General features: G+C 34.1%; 1 protein-coding gene across 1 annotated transcript; it reads left to right on the top strand.

Moving 5' to 3' along the window:
• The first annotated feature begins 368 nt into the window (after positions 1–368).
• On the top strand, positions 369–14099 carry LOC141720376 (ubinuclein-1-like). The gene is made up of 13 exons (XM_074522752.1): positions 369–784; positions 1515–1601; positions 1766–1858; positions 2005–2081; positions 4390–4978; positions 6839–6938; positions 7033–7142; positions 7317–7403; positions 8539–8664; positions 8850–8987; positions 9374–9421; positions 9775–9876; positions 13493–14099. The coding sequence occupies exons 1-13, from the start codon at positions 554–556 to the stop codon at positions 13877–13879; spliced, it is 2175 nt and encodes a 724-aa protein (XP_074378853.1). The 5' UTR covers positions 369–553; the 3' UTR covers positions 13880–14099.
• The last annotated feature ends 4014 nt before the right edge of the window (positions 14100–18113 follow it).

Genomic DNA, 18113 nt, shown 5'->3' with positions numbered 1-18113 from the left:
ATAAATAAAATAAAATAATGAAATTTAATTTGATAACTCATTCCACTTTCTGAAACCCATCCGCTAAGATATTAAATCTGATTTTACATTGGTATAAGAAATGAATATCAGATTTTATAAAAAACAGTCGACCGAGCATCATATCAATTTAGAATGAAAAAAATTCATATCTAATACACAAAATGAGCCTAACCAAAGAATAAGTTGGAATTGAAATTTCGTTTTTTTATTTAAATAAAAAAATAATTGGACTTGCTCCAACCTGAGTAAAATTCAGAACTGGACTCCAATCTAATCCAATACTGCAATGGCCTAAAATTTACTCTAGTACACAGAGGATTATATCTATTAAATTATTATTATGGTTAAAAAAACAAACAAAATAACAAGGCGTCGGGAGAAATGGAAATGCAGGATTAAAAAAACCCCACACAGAGACACACACACACTTTACAATCCCGCGCATCTCTAACCGAATTTACAATTCAATTCAATCTCTCTTATATAATCTCTCTGCAATTCACAGCTATTTATCCAAACCCTAGGTTTATAAATGGAGGAAGGCGGAGGCAGTGGCACTGCCGCCGGCGGAAGTGAATTACCGAGGGTTTTGACCGACGGTGGCCGCCAGAGATTTCAAGTTGAGTTGAGGCCTGGAGAGACGACGATTGTGTCTTGGAAGAAGCTTGTCAAGGACGCTAATCGAGCTGCTTCCAAAGTCAAATCTCCTGCCAAAGAGCTGCCAATTGTTGACAAACCTGTTGTCGAGCCTCCCGTTGATCCGGTCAGTATTTCTTGTCAATCGTGTTATTTTATTTTTATGTGTTTTGGAGTTGAATTTGTGGAAACTTCGATTGAATTCTGGATTTTGGTTGGTTTAACTGAATTCTTTTATTTCCAAAAATGTGATCTGTTGTGTTTTTGTAATTTCTATGAATTGAATTGGTGTGTTATGTGAATTTACGTGATAATTTAATGTGTTGTATGGTAGTTTTGAGTGTTTGGATTACGGGTGGTGATTTTGGGTTTTATGAGTGCTGGTTTCGGAATGATGTTAACTTCCGGTTGGTTAAGAACCTTGTCAAATCTCGATAAAATTGAATACGTCTCTTTGAAACGATAAAATCTCATTAAACTAAGCATATTTACGTCAACTGAGCTTCTCTGTGATTTTTGGGTTTTGTCTATGTTATCGTGTGAGGCTTTGTCACTTCTAATTTGGTGAATCCTTCTCGCGTCCAATCTCCACTTTTGAGTGTTTTTAATTCTGACTAGAATTTATGATCCAATCTTTTTATCTTATTTTGAAGCATATTCTTTCGTGTGATAGTAAATTTCCATTAACTCTAATTAGAATTAATGACCTATCTTTATATCTTTACATCTTTAAAGCATATCTTTTGTGTAATATCAAAATTCCTTTTTCTACCACAAGTGTCTGTATGTGAGAAAAAGTTGTTGAAGATATGCTATACTGCGAACAACTTCATTGTTACTTGAATTTGGTTTTGCAGGGACAGCCTCCTGAAGATGATGCCAATGATGCACCCCCTGCAAGTCGGTTCAGTGCTGTAATTGAGAAGATTGAGCGGTTATATATGGTAAGTGCGTATGTTATTATATGTTTTATTTCCTATGTACTAGCTTTGGCGTAGTTAATCAGCATAAGTATCTATGAGGAATCTGTATGCACAATACATGAGCAATGCGTTCTATATCATGCTATGCCCTCAAATGCTATAAATTGATACCATGAATTTTCCAGGGAAAGAATAGTAGTGATGAGGAAGATCTAAATGATGTTCCTGACGATGATGAATACGACACTGAAGATTCTTTCATAGATGATGCTGAACTGGTTAGTATTCACAATTTTTTCTCCGCACTTTGTAGTACATGGACTTGTGTAGCATCAGTTGTTGTTGATAAAGAGAATGGGCAATGACCAGAACCAAGTTCAGCCAACTGTACCTTTCTAAAAAGCAAATATTATTAATGATGCAGGATGAATATTTCCAGGTCGATAACTCAGCAATAAAGCATGACGGGTTTTTTGTTAACCGCGGGAAATTGGAGCGCATGTTAGTATCTCACAATCTTTATGCTATTCATTTGAAAATTTTCAGACATTAATCCTTTTTATAAAGTGTTGCTATTATCTTCACATGGTCATAACAGAAAAACATGACCAACAAGGTTTGGACCGGTATGTGTGATTTAACACGAACAAGACTTGATCCTAAAACAGTAGCCTTAGTAGACTTTAAAAAATGGAATTTAAACAGTTCATTTCTTTGGTCACAAGAATAATTTAAGCATTAAACTAGTACTCGTTGATGAAGGAGATGTATTCCTCAAACCTATATTGCTATTTCAGTGCTTTAGAACGTAAATAATATTAAATTGCCAAATGCTAACAAGGAGGTAGTTGGCCTAAAAGGTCAATGTTAAGCACCCCATGTTATACCTTGTACTACCAGTATTATACAACATCTTTCTATAGAACTGCCACTTCTTTCTATTGATCCAGGGATATAAAGTAAACTTAGGTTCTTAATAGACCCATGACCTCTACCTAAAAGGTTCATGCTAGACATCCAGTAACATTTCGTAGTCTGTACCATCCCTGAACTTAACCACCCCTCCTTTACTAAATTGCCACTGTTATCATATGCAGGTTTAGCGGAGTTAAGGATGAAGGTCAATAGAGTTCATGACCTTAAGGCTCTTTAATTTTTTACTGTTCTTAAGTCAAACCCCAAACTTGGTAGTCCACTTCTTTATTTGTTTTGTTGATATCATTTTTTTTGGATGCAGACAATTTCTACTATGTAAATTAATATGTGCTCATCTTTAGTGGAGGTAGTGGGAAAAAAGGAAAAAAAGAAAAATAGAGCACATAGGGTTATGTTCGGAGAAATCCAGAACCTATAAAAGAAAGCTACCTGGCCATTTATTGTTAGGCTGTAAATTATAATATGCAATTGTTTTAAATAATGTGCATGTGTTATGTGTATGAATGCTGTAGTTTCATCCAGTGGCATGCTCAGTTTTCAAACTATGCACATGTTTAGGTGCCTCCTGTGAATTGCTTCAGCTTAACCAAGTTACCTGCTCTTGTATACTTTTTCGGAGCGATTATTCATGACATGAAAATTTACTGATTTGTATCAACTAAACTAAGTTTTATATATTCTATAAAAACTGCTAATAATGAACATAATAACCATCATATATTATAATATTACATGCTTGATAAGGTTATGATGCATTACTTGTGTATAGAGTTTCTTCTTAGTTGTTTTTTTAAAGAATTGGACACTGGACGTCTTAGTTTTTGTTAAAGATGTACTAGTCCCCAATACAGTAAGGTTTGGAGAGAGTTGGTCAGATATCCTGGTATCAGAATCCCAGTATTTGGAGAGGTCTTGAGATTGAGTGCCTGTATATTATGAATGTTATTTGAACACCAAGGTTTCATATTTTTCCAATAAATGAGCTCCTAGTGATATATTCTTGAGTTCCTAAATGGGATTTCAGGTCAATTTCAACATAGGCTTGCAAGGGGTATTAAACATATAGATTTTAAATAGTAGCTTTCCCCAACACCTAAAGATTTTGGGATAGTTATGTAACAGTTTTGCGAGGCTATTGCTCTCAAACTGCTGCACTTGCATCCTTGGTCCTTGTCCTTGTCAAATTTAGGATTCAGTGTATCAGATACGGGTATCCTAACTCCTAAGATTACATGACAGGTCCATCTTACATTGAAGCCTGATCATAACTTATTATCCAGTAACTTGCAAACTAATAGCATTGCACGGCATCACTCAAACCCTATGAATAATAATCCAGTATTCAAGTCAAAGTAGCTCTAGATTGGTAGCAGTTAAATTCTGAACAGTCTGGATAGGTTATATATGTGTGTTGGTTTGGATATGTACTCTGGCTGCTACTTAATCGTTCTTTTTATTTATCTTGTATTTTTACATTTGCACAAATTAGGTTTTATCACAGAAGTCACGTGACAAATCGGATTTGCTCATAAGTGACAAAGTATATGTTGTTTTTTGTGTATGTTTTATCTAGGACATGTATCTAGACCTATTATTTGCTCACAAGTGACAAAGTATGTGTTTTTATTTTGTGTATGTTTTATCTAGGACATGTATCTAGACATATTTATTTATATTTTTCATTTGGAAAATCATGTATTAAAATCCTTAAACGTTTCAGAGCATTATAGAATTGTATTTAACTATGTAGTTGAGAGTCACATAGGCCTATCTTAATTGACTGACTTTGAGTTTTTTCTTCCTCTGGATGATGTTTTGACTTTCTTAAAATTTTTTTGTTCTCTTCTCCTAACTCTGTTTTCTTTTCTATTAGAAATGAGCCTACCACATCACCACACCAACAACAAAAGAAGCGGAAAAGGAAAGACATGGCAAAAGTTCCTGGGGGGAGTGATGAAGGAAATGCTCCAAATAAACATTTGGCAGGGAAGAAAGCTGCTGTAAGGTCTTCGACTTCAACGGAGAAAAACTCTACATATCCAACTCTTGTTGTGGCTCTCCCAACTGTAAATAGCGAAGAGATGATAGTTCAGAATCAGTCAGGCTCTTCAGGAATCAATGTTAAAAAGAAATCTGTGACTATGAAAAGTGCTTTATATCAGTCCTCATCGAGAGTTACAAGTGGTGAGCCCTTAACAGAGGAGAAGGGTGGAAAAGCCAAGGCCGGAGTCCTCCCAGCAAAGAACCATGGTAGCAAATTGAAAGATGGAAATGCAATTTTTGATATGTCAAATCAGTTGATAAATGGAAATATCTCTTCTCCGCAATGTAAACCCCAATACGGAATATCATTGGGCAGTGGTGAAGATGTAGGGCAATCCGCTCAACAGGGGGAAAAAAACAGAATTCATGAACAATCTGATAGCATCTTTTCTGACGGTAGGAACCCTATGCAAGCTACGGTGAGTAATTTTATAAAACATCTCTTGTCCTATTTAAAAGTTATTACAATTTATCTTGAAGATCATTCTGTGGTGCTTAATTGATATTGTTATCTGAGATCATATAATATATTATAAGCAAGCACAGAAAGTTGATATTTCACACCAAGTATCAATGGATTTTCACATGTTGCGATCCTTCAATATAAGCATTCTAAAAATCACTGATTAGTCTGATTAATCCTCGGGTTTATCACTACAAGGTGCCATGCTGATTATATTTTTTTTACACCTCGCCTAGACCCAACGTTGTCCCTATAATATCAAAGTATATAATTGTATTTATACTAGAATAACATTATTTTAGTGTAGTATAAGTTAATAACTAATCTATAGTAATCAATAAATGATTTTACATGATAAATTAAATCTACAGAAAATCATTATGATAAGTATATATTTATATGATTATACCAAAATGCATCCAGTTTGTATTCAAGTAATTTCTAGAAAAAACCTTAGCTACCTAGACCCGCCTAATAATTTTTAGAACCTTAAATGAGTACACATAGCTTAACCCTTTCGTAGACACCTAAAGCCCCGAAACTCTTCCTATCCTATCTTCATAGAGTCTTTTTAAACACCTGTCCAGATCTTATTGCCTTGTTGCTTAGGCATCGTCTAAAGTATCATACTTAAATGACCAATGAATATATGCAGATGGTTTAATTTCATATATATATATAATGCTTTTAATTTAAATAAGTAAATAACATACTCTATCACGTCTGGCCTCAAATAAGGTGCAGAATAGCATTACTCGAAAGACCTCAACTTATGATACTGGTGCTCTGAACTTCCATCTATATATAGATATGGTGCATGATGTGACATACCATAAAGTATAAAGTAGGAAAACATAATTTTTTTAATGTCAGGCAGCTCAAAAAATATTTAGATCTCATAGAAGCTTACGGTTTATAGAAGAAATTTTAGGATTCATAATTAGTTCTATATTTTGAATATTGTCCTCACTTAAAGGTCTCAATTATTTCGACTTGCATTAGTATTTGTATATCAACAAAGGTTGATCATCCTATGTTAATTTAGAAATACTCGAGTTTATGCACCCAGTGATATTAAGGGATTCCCGTTTTGTAATTATATGCATTGCATTGTTTGAAATTGTTGTTTGGGCTTGATTTTGTTCTACGTTGATTAATTTTTAATGCAATGCATGCAAATTTGATATTATAGTCAATATTAATCTCCTTTTAGTTTGAGGTTTTTTTGTCTTTGTTACTATTGTTGGGGGCTTAAATGCATCGCTGGACCACATCTGCCAATTTGGGTATCATCAGACTTCTCTTTGTAATGTAATATTAGCTCTCGACTGGGTTGTTATTTGTTATTGCCTCAGCTGCTACCTGCACGGTAACATAAATCAGTGTCTTATTATTCTTAGGACGGTGATTGCCTAACCAGTATTTTTTCACTTCTTTTTTTTTGTTTTTATTTCTGACTTGTGAAGGTGTTGCAAGGAATTGATATCTTCGGTAAGTATATGACTAAAGCCATTTGGTGAATCAGCAGAATTAGAAATAATCTAAAATATCGTCTGAGCAATGCTTCACATATGGCTTGATATTATTTATTAGATTGCTACCTCCTTACCTTTCTTTTTCTTTCCTCTTATATATTGATTAAAAATGAGGAATATTATCAGAAAAAGTACTTGAATCACCTGTTTTTCTAATGACTCTTTTGTTTGCAGCACTTAAAAATGAACACATCTACATACCTGTGAGCATGTCGTAGTTACTTTCTCTATGAAATCTCTCTAATTTTTGTTACATAAAAATTTCTAAATAAACCGTGCAGAAGGTTCCACACGTCCAGAGGAAGGAGGTTTCTAGTGTTAAATCAAAAACAACAATGCTTGAAAAAGCCATCAAGGAGTTGGAGCAGATGGTTACTGAATGTATGTTCCGTAACCAGTTAGTAAATAAAAACTTTTAAGGATGATAATGTCGAGAGCTGATGATATTTTGCTTTTCATATACATGTCACGACAGCAAGACCTCCAAGTACAGAGGCTTCAGATGCTGATAACTTGGCTCAGACCAGCAAAAGAAGGATGCCTCCGGAAATAAAGCCTAAACTTGCTAAAATTGCCAGACTAGCGGTACTAAGACTAGCTAACATGACAGTTCTTATATATAGATGATGGTTTATGCTGATTTGAACTGTATTTCTTGACATTTATTTGTTTTCCTTTCTCTCAGTCACCCCCATTATTTTATTGGCTTTGTTATCCATATGTCATAAGTACTAAATTCATATGCTTGGATATTTGTAGCATTCAACCCAAGGAAAAATATCAAAGGATTTGCTTAACCGTTTAATGAGCATAGTTGGCCACCTAATACAACTGAGGACACTAAAGGTAATATTTGCAACTGTTTTGAAGAACTACAGCATGGACTCTGTGTTAGATCTACTCTCCTGCTCTGTTGAAACAAATAAATGGGGGATATATAAATATAAAAATATATATATATATATATAGATATAATACTGGCATCTAGATTAGTTATGCATTATAAAGGTTTGATTTCACTTAGCAGGAAAAAAGGGCTTGATTTTGTACCATGATTTGTCTATACACACATGGCTTTGACTTGGTTGTGAGGCACTTATTAAGCATCCCATTTTAAGCTACTTGCGATTTTTGAGAGCTCTCAAAACGGGCTCTGCATGTATTGCTGCTTTTTATGATAAAATAATCTCAAACTTTCATTTTATTAAATAATGAAGGCATAAGCCTTAATTCATTTACAATATAACAATTGTTTATGTAGTCAACATTTAATCAATAATGAAGGAAATCAACATGACAAGAGAATTCTCCCTACTTCGCTAATAAGTAATAATAATAATTAAGGTAAATTTCTGTGTTTTTTATACAATAATATAATTGTAAGATTTTGGCTTATTGAAATCCAGCATTCTCACTTTACCCTTTTGATTACACTCTCCTGCTCCCTTATAATTTTTGTCGCCACCTTTGAAAACTTTACCAAGCAAAAATGCCACAGTAAACCCAAATCAGTCAAATTGGCATTTACAAAAATTTATCAAAGTAAGAATGCAAACAACATTTAATTACTTCATAGAGTGGATACGCTGTGAACCTTCACCAGTGAATATTGAGTTGGTTGATGTCCACACTGGTACATCTAATCCACAATAGCAACGAGTAGTCAGCTTACATTCAGCATGTGAGCCAGTAGAATATAATTTTGTCAAAAGTAATTGCAGGGCCTGGTACCCAAGATGCACCGTAGTTCTAAATTTCACCCGATGTAATTTTTACCAATAGTTGGATTGGATTTATATCTGGTGGGGTTGAAAAAGTGATGCAGCAGCCGTGCTGTTTTTACCCAAGTCTACCATCCCCTTCCACTAGCTTAAGACTATTAATCAGTGCATTCAACCTTAGTTGTTTAAGTAATGATTTGAACATCGCTCTTCCACTAATGGAAATTTTAATGACTTGATGCAAAATGTTATCGCTGCAGAGAAATTTAAAAGTCCTCAGTGACATGGGATTGTCAGCAAAGCAGGAGAGAACTTCTAGGTTCCAGCAGATAAAGAAAGAGATTAGTGAGATGGTTAAAGTTCGTGTCCCTTTGATCAAATCCAAGGTATGACTCCAATCAGCGCTTACGAGCCTCCGTTTTCTTAGTTCTGACTACTGTGTACTAGATATGGTAAAAGAATTGATCAGGGAAATTTGTTAGTATTTGGCTGCTGGACTATTGTGCCTAATTTTTTAAGTAATGTTATTAATCTTCCAAATAATCTCGAGTGCAAATTATCTCATCTTCAGGCTCTCGAGCAAACAGGTGGAGCATCTGATGACTTTCAAGAAAATGTTGCTGCAGATAAAGAAGTCCTTAAAAGAAAGTTTAGCATGGATGATGCATTAGAGGACAAGATCTGCGACCTTTACGATTTTTACATTGAAGTACTATATGAGTTTGTTACTCACATATAAAGATTTATTTACATGGGGTGCGCTCAACTTAGAACCAATCCTTAAAATAGGACCTTAGAACCATTACAATACAAGGCAAATTCTGGTGCAAAACCCTAAATTTTAAATAGAGTATCATGATCTAAACCTATATACATGTTTTTTGCGTGGTTGTGTATGCTTAAAAATGTTTTCAAAATATAATTGCGGAATTCTGCTGCAGAACCCTAACAAATAAGGCAAAGTTCTGCAGATGAACTCTTACCTAAGATGTTTAGGTTCTAAGGGTTCTTAGGCTAAGGGTTCTAAGAGGAGCCTGACCCTTGTTTACATTACGTTTCCGTGTATTTTATATGTACTTCATCATATTGTTCTAGGGGATGGAGGAAGATCCAGGGCTTCATGCACACAAGCTTTATGCAGAGGTATTCCCTTTCTGTTTTCGGTTTAGGTCTGATTCTTCCAATTCTGCCCCAAATGCATTTGGGAATGTTCAGTACTTGCACTATACCCAAATACAAGTATTTATTTTGATCACCTTTTGTAACCATAATTGCTTTAGGTTCTAGCTTTAATGAAATATTAATCTAGTAACATTGTATGCGTAGAAATCATATTTATCGTCAGTTCTTTATAGAAGCTGGATTTGTTGGATTCCCTTCAGCTCTGCATTCAATTGAATTTATTTCGGTCATTGTGAATGCTTCGATATTTTCCACTTGTCCATTTTAAAGGCTGCTAAATCTATTGTTGAAAGTTTTTTCTGTTTCTTTTGCAGCTTGCAGAACTATGGCCGAAAGGCTTTATGGACAACCATGGCATTAAACGTGCTATATGTAAGGCCAAAGATAGAAAGAAAGCAATGCACGCTGTGCACAAGGTATAGCAATCAGTGAACTTTATGTGTATATTTGTATTTTTAAGGTTACTCATGAAGTTGAAAGAAGGGGATAAAAAGTTTCTGAAAATAGAATACAGTTTATATTTCATTAAATTGGAGTCAAGTAACATGAGAATAAGAACAATCCAAGTATAGAAACTGTTGGATAAGGACCCTAAACTGTAGGTTGAACTATAACACAAATGAGTCTTCAGACTGTTTACTGACACGAGTGTCCTCTTGTAAGAGCATAAGATAAGCCTCAGTGTTTCTAAACACTGAAATGACTGGAAGAACTGCATAGCTTAAGATAAGAAGCCCTCAGATCAGTGACCCAAGGAGTAGAGTTGGTTTATTAATCACATGTGTTACATGCCTCAACTAGTGAGGCTAGCAATGGAAGAAGCTGAATACCGTTGATGTTGAGAAACCTGGAATCAATTTAGTATTGCATGCTCATCAGTTGTTTCTTGTCAATTCAGTGCATGAGGTAGCAGGCACTTATGAACAGTCATATTGCCAAATCGTGAAGTCCCTGCTATGCTGAATAAACGGTTCAAGGTGTCCTTGTTCTCCAAAGTATAAAAATTGTCCTAGTGTGAAAGGTTATTGGCCCCGTCCACCACTGTGTCCTCCAACATCAGTAGCCTACTCTCCGATGCACTGATATGGCTACAAAAATGAACTGCAAATTGTCCTTTATTATGCATTATATTATTGAAATTAGGATATGATTTTTAACTGTCAGATACCAGCAATTCGTCTAAAGAAGGATGCTTGGAATTTGACCAATTAATTTATCTGGAAATAATATAATTCTTTTTGTTAAGTATTTGAATATCAGGTGGATTCTTGATCTATTTCTTTATTCTTTCTACATTAGAGCTCCCAAATCACAAATAAGTAAAGGTGAATATATTCATAGTTTAGATACTTTGTAACAGACCTCATGCAGGAGAGAAATATTGGCTTGCGTAGAGTGTAGACTAAACTAACAAGGTTGAATCATTTAAAATTCATTGACAATATAAAAGAAATGTCAGAAAAGAAAGCATTCACCCCTCTTTTATATCTTGAGTCTATAGTATTTTTTCCGTTGGTGAATTCCTCTCTCATTTAATAACATCTGTAATCTGGGGTTACGTATTGGTGAATACTAGTCAATTTGTTGATCGTATTCCAGCGGTCTGTGTTAACACTTCTGATTTATGGCATTAGAGTGCCCAACATCAGTATTGGCTTCGTTAGCTCCCTCATACAATATGCCAAAATGAATGACTTCATTAGGGCATCACCAACCCATTACACTATTTTGGTGTAATTTTTACACCAAAATAGTGTAAAAACTACACTATTCTCAAATTCAACTCCAACCCATCAACAATTTTACATCATTCTTGTACTATATAGATTATTTTATTACTAAGAGTTAAGTACAAAAGTAAGGTTAAAAGTAATAAAGTGGTGGGATACAAATGGAACAAATTTGTTTTATTTAAAGAGTACAAGGGCAAAATGGGAATATACAAAAACTCTAAAAATTAGTGACACCAAATTTGGTGTAACTTTTGGTGTCACACCAAAATAGCATCAGTAGCTTCAAAACTTCCTGCCTGTTCACTAGGGCTAGCAGCTTACAGGAACCGTTATTTTTTTAGATAGGTTTATGAGAATCACTTAGAGGTTACTTGGTTTCATATCTAAATACCAGTAAGTGCAAACACCTATTAGTAGATTACTAAGTTGTTTGGTTAACATTGACGAAGGAACTGCAAGTTCCATGGAAGTTTTAATACCCACACAATACGGGAAGTTAATTACCAACTCCATCCTTGGTTACTTACACTTCTTATAGAAAGTTAATACCAATATGCTGTCCAAATACATTATCTGATTTCCTTGTAATTACAATTTCATTGGTAAATTTGAATCCGTACGAAATGACTTGCCAAGATAAACCAATCAAGCAACTTAAAGTAGGTAGTATCGCACATGACACTTGTAGCAGTAGAACTAGCGCAGACCTATCCTTCACGAATGGGAACTTGGTACTTTATGAAGTTGAGATCAAATACTTTCAAAGTAGGGGTCAAGAGATCAAAAAAATCCATAATTTGCAAAATACATCTTTTTTAAGTTTGATGTAAGAGGCTCCAAAGAGTTGTTTTCCTTGTATAACTAATTATAGGCCCATGTTCTGAAAATTGTTTTATCTTTTACTCCCTTCATCTCATATTATGTGTCATGTTTTGACTAGTCTATAGTCAAATTATTTAAAATTTTGACTGCAAATTAGGCATAATATATAATTAAATAAATTCTAAAACTAGTATCATTAGAAAATTTATCTAATTCTCTGTCAAATGTATATTTTATTTTTTTAAAATAATACATAAAATTGTTGTAATTATCGGTCAAAACTTGGTCAATTTGACCACATATTAGTTAAAAGAAAACACATAAAATGAGATGAAGGGAGTATATGTCAGTTATATTTCAGGATATTTATTTTTATGTAGTGTAGGCATATGGTGTATTCTACAATAAGCCTCCGTTTGTTTGTCAAAGAAACAATTTGATTTTGGGAAATATTTTTCCGGAAATGGAAGTCTCAGAAAATATTTTTACGGAAAATAAATTTTGGGAAAATATTTTCCGTCATCTGACTAGTGTGAAAATATTTATAAAAGTGGCTAGGAAATGTTCAAATTTGGAAAATGTTTTCCCCTTAATGGGTGAAGTGTTTTCCGAGGGATTCTTAACATTTTTTGAAGGAAATTTCCTCGAAAAATATTATATTTTCTTGAAACCAGTGTTTGTTTTTAGGACAATAACATTTTCCGTGATTATAGGGCTGTCAAACGGATAATTCAGATACGGATATGCCTATATCCGTATCCGCATCCGCAATCATCGGATTCGAATATGGATAATATCCGCTTTATTTCGGATACAGATAATATCCGTTTTTTTTCGGATACGAATGCGGATATTTCAGACGAATATCGGATTTTTTGAATTTTTTTGTTGCCCCTGCCGTTTTGACGATGATTATAGAACATTTTCTACGATTAAATACAAATAATATATTTATATATGTATAAAGTATGTGTGCAATTATATAAAATTTGTATAAACGTATTATTTAATACATTTACATACACTGTAAACTAAAAAAATAAATTTTAAATTATATGTAATTATATATTTATATAATTTAAATATCATATATGTATTTAGTTTCGGATTCGAATATCCCGAATTCGGATACGGATAATATCGGCTTTTTCTTGGATACGGATAATATCCGCTTTTTCTCGGATACGGATACGGATTTTTCGGACGAATATCGGTTTTTTCGATTTTTTTTGACAGCCCTATCCGTGAAATATAAGGAGTCTAATATCTACAATTTTAGGAAACCTTGCATAAAAACCCTAGTTGTTAAACAGCCAAGAACCGTCATCATAAGAAGAAGAATACATGTGGAGATGGTGATGTGAATTAGTTTGTTTGTATTGCCCTTGCATGCAAATAGAAAATGCTGTTAACTATATTAGAAGTTGATGATGATACTTATTTATTGGTTATAATTGCTTTCTCTTTAATTCTTCAGAGTCAGGAGAAAATGAAAAGGAAGTTGAGTTCAAAGACAGAGGAGACCCGTCAAGGGGAAACTAGTTCTGTTGTGCAGTCGCAGTATGCGCAAGAGAAGTTGATAACTGATTCCCGTGCAACTACAGTAGACAACAAGGTTGTCTCTGTTATAAATGCAGTGGATGCAATCGCTAACGTCCCCCCCATGGTTGTGAATGGCCCGAAATTGGAACAGCCAAAGCAAGAGAAGCTGAAGGGAAATTCTAATGATATGAAGGCAACTGAACCATTAGTGAGAAAGAAGCAAAAAATTAAGCCAGAACTGGAGTCGAGCAAATGTGATGTTCGTTCAGATAAGTTGATTTCACAGCACGGCGAAGAAAAAATAAAAAACACATCCCTTTAGAGCGTGTTGGTGCTTCCAGAAGAGCATCTAGTCAATTGGCGTTGCACCTATAAGTTAACATGATCTCTAGGAGCTTTTTACCATCTAATCATGTTAGTCTTAGACAACTGTGTGTTGTAATATTGTTTTATTTAATTTAAATATTTCGTAATTAGGCTGAATAAAGTTTAATGTATTCTAATTAGATATTGAGCGGCAAAATAGAAAATATTTGGACTCATATTGGTTGAAATACGGGAAAACAGTATTCATGACCCGGTCACTATTATTTGTGTCTGGGTATATAAATATTCTCTTGTTGATAGGTTGGACTTTTGTCGTAGTATAAAAACAAGAGGTGTTTTACAATAAAAACTTTAAAATTGGGTGCACTTGTGAAATGCATTGAGCCGTTTTTCACCAAACTATGAGTTCGTTTGGACAAGACAGTTCTTATTTTTAAAAGAAAGTTACTTATTTTTTTTTAAAAATGTATATATGTACTTCTCAAAATAATTAACATATTTTTTAAATTTTGAAATTAAGAATTGATATTAAATATTTTTATTATATATCTTTGTGTAATTATGATTCTTTAATAGAAAAGTTATTCATTACTTACAAGGAATTTTGCCCAATAGGGTAATGTACTCCCTCCGTCCCGCTGATAGTTTACGTACACTGTTTATACATATTTCGAGACTTCAATAAATTATAGTTTCATAATGTTTTTTCTTAATTTTTTTTTGAATAAAAGTTTAAACATGAAACTTTTTTTCAGATTTTTTTTTTGAAAATATTATGGAAGTATACTTTAAACAAGTATTGAAAAGCGTGCCAAAAATAATGTAAACAATCCAGTGGGACGGAGGGAGTATATTATAGTTCCTACTGCCTGTTTTGAATACTAACTTCACCTCATTTCTAACCTTTTACCCTCAAAGTTGCAAAGAATAAATCTCTTGTCATCATGCTTTCCAATAATACTACAGCTAAATGTACTTCTTTGAACTCTCACATGTAAACAAGCTTCCGACGGAAGCTTTAACTTTGAAATTCAAATTTCAAATTTGGGTACACATTTCCCTCGAATTTGGAGTTTTGATTTTCATGAGCAGTACAAAACTAATACATGGAGTTTTGATTTTCAAACTGAACCATCAAATTCAACATTACACATACTTCAAGAATTCAAATTTAAATTCAAACCATATATATCATTGTTATTTCATTATGTCCAGAATTAGTATTACGATTTCATTAATCCTTCTTATAGTCTCTTTCCATTAGTTTCATATTACGAACTATTACTTTCCTAACAACTCTTTATATGTTACTTGCAGTATGAAGTTTATTGATTTTTCCAAGAGGTCAAAGTGGATAAAGTTTCCCAATTTAAGGTATCATTCTTGATGAGTTTTAACAATTATTCTTCCTACTGATATTAACTAGTATTAAACTTTGCTCACGAAGTGTTTGATAATTTTTCCCAGTGAAAAAATTTATAAGTTTGCCATTATGAACGAGTATGATGTGCATTTGATTGCTAATAAAGTTGTTGATAAGGATGAGGATAAGTTTGGTGGCCATCGCTCTGGAAATTCAAATTCAATTTAAAAGAGCTTCTAAAATGGGGAATGAGATTTCGAAAATGCTTGAAATTGGAAAACATCCGTCAAGTCGCAAGCATGCGGCCTATCAAGGTGAGAATTACTTTGTGATTTAGTAATACAAAGTTTGTATGAACACAACTTTTACGTAATAAGTAAAATACAATCTTATCTTTTATATGGTTGAACAATTTCCTCATAATATATCCTTAATTTTTGTTTGTTCAATGTGTTTTCACCTGTTTTCTCCAAGATGTTAAGTGTAGTTGTTCCTTCACTTTCAATTGTATCATCATAAGCTTCTACTTCTGAAAGAGCTCCTAGCTTAAATTACGATGATGCTCCGGGTTGAGCTTCAAAAATCTTTCTTCTATTATATATTCCTCGGTATATAATAAATTCTGAACTTAATTGCACTTGGATGATGAAACATTTCAAGTTTTGCATTATAGTGGCTAATTTGTTTGTCTCAACAATAAATGATTTACTGAACAAATAATATTTAAGCAGATGAGGGCCTCTGCACTTGGGCCGTTAACAACGTTAACAAAGCTGGGGTAAAAATGTCAAAACATAATTCAACGGCTCTATTTGATTTATATATATGTATAATTAGCTCTCCCAGCCGTATACAACACTTTCCTCTTCTCTTCTCCATTTTCTAACCAAACTAAACCTAAAATTGAATTTGCAAGACTCTATCTCAGAACAATGAATGAGAAGTGTTACTGCAAGAACTGGGCTGTTCAGAAGACTTGATGGACGGATTATAATCCTGGTCGTAAGTTTCTGATTTGTGCTACTCAATCTTGTGACTTCTTCAAGTGGTCAGAACCTGAATTTGATGCTAGAAGCAAGGCTGTGATCAAACATCGAATGGGTAGGAAGAATGATGAAGCTATACCGGAGTTGGTTGCCCAGAGAAAGGAGTATACTGAGGAGATAAAGCAGCTGAAGAATGAAATTTGGAAATGGAAAGCACTATGTATTTTATTGTTTTTGTTCATCTACCATATTTGGTTCAGCTCTGGTAGGAAGTAAGAGAGTAAAGGAGAGTGATCTTCTCTGTTGGCTTAGCTTTTGTTGGCTTAGATGTAGTTTGTTTTGTGTTTTTTAGGTATTTATGCATTGTGTTTGTAGGAAATTAGGTATATAATGAAAGAAAATGTGTTGATGATGCTATTATGTATTTGTGATGTTTGTGAATGAATGAAAGCTGCATTTGCCCTAAATCTTTTGATATGTTCTAATGAAGTTGAAAATCACAGGAAAACATCTTGGCAAAGTAAATAAAACCTAGGTTCATAACATTGATCCAACCATGAGTTTAACAAAACAAACTTAAGAAAATAACAGCTTGGCCTAGTTAACAAAAGATCAGTTTGGCCAACATATGGTTGAGAACATATTACATTCATGGTTTGACAAAAGAACAAGACTAGAACAAGACATTCATGGTTGGCCTTCTTTCCTTCCATCCTTTTTCTTCTGAGTTTTTGAGGCCCCTTGTTGGTTCTTCCTGGCATCACTTTGTTTGGATCTCTTTGCAGCCTCCAACTCTCTTAGTGTTTTTACTTCTTTTCCCCTTACTTTGAGAGCTTTAGTGGCTAATATTTTATCCTTTCCCTTAGATGCCTCACCTTCAACCACCTTTGTTTTGACCTTGTCCTTTGTTGTTGGTGATTGAACATTTGTAGGTGCCCTTTCTGTATCAGTTCTTTGGTCTCCACCACCCTCTTTTTTCAGGTATTTCTGCATTATGTGTTTGGCCTCCAGCATTCTATGACACATCAATAGGATTTGTAAATTTGAAGCACCTTTCCTTTGCAATAAATCTTAAACACAATAACATCAATACATTACTTTCTTCCACATGTCCTCTTATTGTGGCCCATTCCCCCGCATGTGGTGCATTTCACCTTGGTTATACCAATGTTAGGTGCCCTATTTTATTCTGCAGCCTTGGCTATTTCATTATCCCTCTGCAAGCATCAATATGTAGCAATTAGTTTCTACCTTTTACTGGTTTAATTTACAATTATTGAGTAGTTTTCATTACCTTCTTTGTGCATGTTCTATGGTTATGAGTTCTGTCCTTACAATAACTACAACCTCGCTTGGCCCCAAACTTAGGTAGTTTAGTTGCATCTTTAGGAATTTCATTCTTTTTGTTTCTTTTCTTTTTAGGCCTACTGGTTTGGACCTTAATAATATGTGGCAGAGGAAGGGGCTCAGGTGTGTCTTCCTAGAACTCAGGGCCAACAATTGGCTCAAGAGTGTAGCTCTAAAGCTAAGAAAAACAACATGTTAGTATGACATATTAGTATGGCAGAGTATAGCTCTCCTTCTTATAATAGTCATTCACATGTTCAGGCCATTCACTATTTCTGAACTGGATGCATTCACATGCATGATAGCAATGAATTCCAGTGAGTTCCCACTTCCTGCATGTGCATGACTTCTTGGTCAAGTTCACAACTAGTTCATGGCCACCTTCCGAACATGTGACACTGTATGAAGTGCCTCCTGACTAGGTGACAATACAACCACGTGCATAATGTAGTGCCCTGTAAAGTGCATAAAATTACAAAAAAACATTAGTAAAATGTAGTAATTGTTAGAAAAAGTAGTATTGATTGTGCTTA

Source organism: Apium graveolens, chromosome 4 (genome assembly GCF_009905375.1).
Source record: "Apium graveolens cultivar Ventura chromosome 4, ASM990537v1, whole genome shotgun sequence".
Lineage (NCBI taxonomy): Eukaryota > Viridiplantae > Streptophyta > Magnoliopsida > Apiales > Apiaceae > Apium > Apium graveolens.
The sequence above is the reverse complement of the archived record's forward strand: the minus strand, read 5'-3'. Positions and strand labels throughout refer to the sequence as shown.

Excerpts from the sequence above, each read along its gene's own strand:
- LOC141720376 (XM_074522752.1), top strand. The coding sequence starts at position 554 with ATGGAGGAAGGCGGAGGCAGTGGCACTGCCGCCGGCGGAAGTGAATTA. Across the intron at positions 785-1,514 it reads TCGAGCCTCCCGTTGATCCG|GGACAGCCTCCTGAAGATGA; the intron begins GTCAGTATTTCT and ends TTGGTTTTGCAG. Across the intron at positions 4,979-6,838 it reads GGAACCCTATGCAAGCTACG|AAGGTTCCACACGTCCAGAG; the intron begins GTGAGTAATTTT and ends TAAACCGTGCAG.